General features: G+C 37.1%; 1 protein-coding gene across 1 annotated transcript; it reads left to right on the plus strand.

Moving 5' to 3' along the window:
* The first annotated feature begins 3201 nt into the window (after positions 1 to 3201).
* On the plus strand, positions 3202 to 3507 carry LOC121434657 (40S ribosomal protein S26-like). Its single transcript, XM_041633589.1, has one exon. The coding sequence runs from the start codon at positions 3202 to 3204 to the stop codon at positions 3505 to 3507; it is 306 nt and encodes a 101-aa protein (XP_041489523.1).
* The last annotated feature ends 456 nt before the right edge of the window (positions 3508 to 3963 follow it).

Below are 3963 nucleotides of genomic sequence, written 5' to 3' on the forward strand. Positions count from 1 at the left end.
AAAAAATCAACAAATTGACAAGCCCCTGTCCAAACTAATAAAAAGGCAGACAGAGAACAAACAAATTAACAAAATCAAAAATGAAAAAAGGAACATAACAACAGACACTGAGGAAATTCAGAGAATATTAGGTCATACTACAAAAGCCTGTATGCCACAAAGTTGGAAAATGTAAAAGAAATGGACCCTTTAAAGATAAGTACTATATACCAAAATTAAATGAAGACCAGGTGAACAATTTAAATAGACCTATAAGTTGTAAGGAAATAGATGTCATAAAAAAACCTCCCTACCCAAAAAAAGCCCAGAACCACGTGGTTTTAATGCAGAATTTTACCAGAATTTCCAAGAAGAGCTGATACCTATACTTCTTAATATGTTTCATATAATAGAAACAGAAGAGTAATTGCCAAACTCTTTTTATGGAACTACAGTTACCCTGATACCAAAACCACACAGAGACTCAACCAAGAAAGAGAATTACAGACCAATCTCACTCATGAACATCGATGCAAAAATTATCAATAAAATACTGGCAAACTGAATCCAAGAACACATCAAAATAATTATTCATTATGATCAAGTAGGCTTTATCCCAGATATGCAGGGCTGGATCAACACACAAAAATCTATCAATGTAATCCATCATATAAATAAACTGAAAGAAAAAAACCATACGATCATTTCATTAGATCCTGAAAAATTATTTGATAAAATAAAAAACCCCTTTATGATAAATGTCTTAGAGCAGATAGGGATACAAGGAACATACCAAAATATAATAAAAGCAATACACAGCAAGCCGACCGCTAAACTCAAATTAAATGGAGAGAAACTCAAAGCCATTCCATTAAAATCAGGAACAAGACAAGGCTGACCACTCTCTCAATATCTCTTCAATGTAATGTTTGAAGATCTAGCAATAGCAATAAGATAACATAAGGACACCAATGGGATTCGAATTGGAAAAAAAGAAGTCAAATTTTCATTATTTGCAGATGATATGATAGTGTACATCAATGACCCAAAAACTCTACCAAAGAACTAATACAGCTGATGAACACCTTCAATGATTTGGAAGGATACGAGATCAACTCCAGAAAATCAGTAGCCCTCCTATACACAAAGGATAGAGAAGCAGAGAGGGAAATCAGAAAAACTTCACCTTTCACAATAGCCACAAATAGCATTAAATATCTTGGGGTAACACTAACCAAGGAAGTGAAAGATCTATTTGACAAGAAGGTTAAGGCTTTGAAAAAAGAAATTGAAGAGGCCACCAGAAAATGGAAGGATCTTCCATGCTCTTAAATTGGAAGAATCAACATAATAAAAATGGCAATTCTAACAAAAGCACTCTATAGATTCAATGCAATCCCCATCAAAATCCCAACAAAATTCTTCACAGACCTTGAGAGAAAAATAATCAACTTTATATAGAAATACAAAAAACCCAGGATAGACAAAACAATCCTGCACAATAAAGGTCCTTCTGGAGGCATTACCATCCCTGACTTCAAAATCTATCACAGAGCTAAAGTAAAGAAAACAGCTTGGTGTTGGCATAGGAACAGAGATGTTGAACAATGGAGTCAAATCAAAGACCTGAATATTAACCCACAAACCTATGAACACCTGATTTTTGACAAAGGAGCTAAAAGTATACAATGGAAGCAAGAAATCACCTTTAACAAATGGTACAGGCATAACTGGATTTCAACCTGTAGAATAATGAAAATAGATTCATATCTATCACCATGTACAAATCTCAAGTCCAAATGGATTAAAGACATAAATATAAACCTTACCACACTGAAACTTATAGAAGAGAAAGTGGGACGTAGACTGCAACATATGGGCACAGGAAACCACTTCCTATGTAAAACCCCAATAGCACAGACAACAAGAGCAATGATGAATAAATAGGACTTCCTGAAACTGAGAAGCTTCTGTAAAGCAAAGGACACTGTCATTAAATCAAAAAGGAATCTTGATGAATGGGAGAAGATCTTCACCAACCCCACATCAGACAAAGGTCTGATCTCCAAAATATATAAAGAACTCAAGAAACTAGACTTTAAAATTCTAAATAACCCAATTAAAAAATGGAGTACTGAACAGACACAGAATTTTCAACAAAAGAAGCTCAAATGATCAAAAGATACTTAAGGTCATATTCAACTTCTTTGGCAATCAGGAAAATGCAAATCAAAACAACTTTGAGATACCATCTTACAACTGTCAGAAAGGCTAAAATCAAAATCACCAATGATAGCCTATGCTGGAGAGGATGTGGAGTAAGGGGAACACTCATCCATTGCTGCTAAGAATGCAAACTTGTGAAACCACTTCGGAAATAAGTGTGGCAGTTTCTCAGGAAATTGTGAGTCAACCTACCTCAGGATCCAGCAATACTACTCTTGGAAATAAACCCAAGCATACTACAAAAACATTTGTTCAACTATGTTCATAGCAGCATTATTTGTATTAGCCAGAACCTGGAAACAACCTAGATGCCCCTCAATGGAAGAATGGATAAAGACAGTGTGGAACATATACACATTAGAGTACTACTCAGTGGTAAAAAAAAAAAATAACACCTTGAATTCTGCATGCAAATGGATGGAAATAGAAAATACTATCCCGCCGGGCGATGGTGGCGCACGCCTTTAATCCCAGCACTCGGGAGGCAGAGGCAGGCCGATCTCTGTGAGTTCGAGACCAGCCTGGTCTACATAGCTAGTTCCAGAACAGGCTCCAAAGCCACAGAGAAACCCTGTCTCAAAAAAACCAAAAAAAAAAAAAAATACTATCCCGAGTGAGATAACCCAGACCCAAAAGGATGAATATGGTATGTACTCACTCATTAGTAGACTCTAGCCATCAACAAAGGACATTGAGCCTATAGTTTACAAGCTTAGAGAAGCAAAATAATAACTTGAACCCAAAGAAAATCATACGTAGATCCTCCTGGAAATCGGAAGCAGACAAAATTGCCAGGCAAAAGTTGGGAGCATGGGGGTGGGGGTGAGGGTGGGATGGGGGAAAGGAAGAGTGGGAGAGAGAAGGGAGAAGGGAAGGTTTGAGGAGAGCTTGGTGGAGTGGGAGGGTTGAGATGAAGGAAGGGTGGATATAGGGGCAGGGAAGAAGATATCCTCATTAAGAGAGCCATTTTAGCCTCTTTCGGGACTTGGCTCCAAGATGACCAAAAAAAGGAGAAACAACGGTCGTGCCAAAAAGGGCCGCAGCCATGTGCAGCCAGTTCGCTGCACTAACTGCTCCCGCTGTGTGCCCAAGGACAAGGCCATTAAGAAGTTCATCATTCAGAACATCGTAGAGGTGGCTGCCATCAGGGACATGTCTGAAGCAAGTGTCTTCGATGCCTATGTGCTCCCCAAACTCTATGTCAAGCTGCATTATTGTGTGAGCTGTGCTATTCATAGCAAGGTAGTCAGGAATCGATCCCGGGAAGCTCGGAAGGACCGAACACCTTTTTTTTTTTTTTAAACAAATTTGTCTCTTTTTTTTTTTTAAAGATTTATTTATTTATTATGTATACAACATTCCTGCAATGTATGTTTGTATGCCAGAAGAGGGCACCAGATCTCATTATAGATGGTTATGAGCCACCATGTGGTTGCTGGGAATCGAACACCTTTGATGTTGGTACCAGAGTTGCTATAAATGACTGCTGCTTTAGGGGTTAAATATTTTGTTAGTGGAGATACAACCAATACACTAAATGATGATAAAACTTTCTGAGTGGATAATAGGTAAATATAGTTGGGCTATATTCAAAATTATTTTATTACCAAAACTATATCATTTGTTTTACTGGAAAAAGGAAAATGGTTTGTTTTTACTGCTGGATCATGTTTTGTGTAGTAAAGAAGAAATTCTTTGGTCAAATTGTAATCTTTGTATATCAATGTTAAGATTTCCTTATTTGTATTATAGTAAATC

Source organism: Microtus oregoni, unplaced genomic scaffold (assembly GCF_018167655.1).
Source record: "Microtus oregoni isolate MIOR12 unplaced genomic scaffold, Mior012 000044F_ref0000062, whole genome shotgun sequence".
Classification (NCBI taxonomy): domain Eukaryota; kingdom Metazoa; phylum Chordata; class Mammalia; order Rodentia; family Cricetidae; genus Microtus; species Microtus oregoni.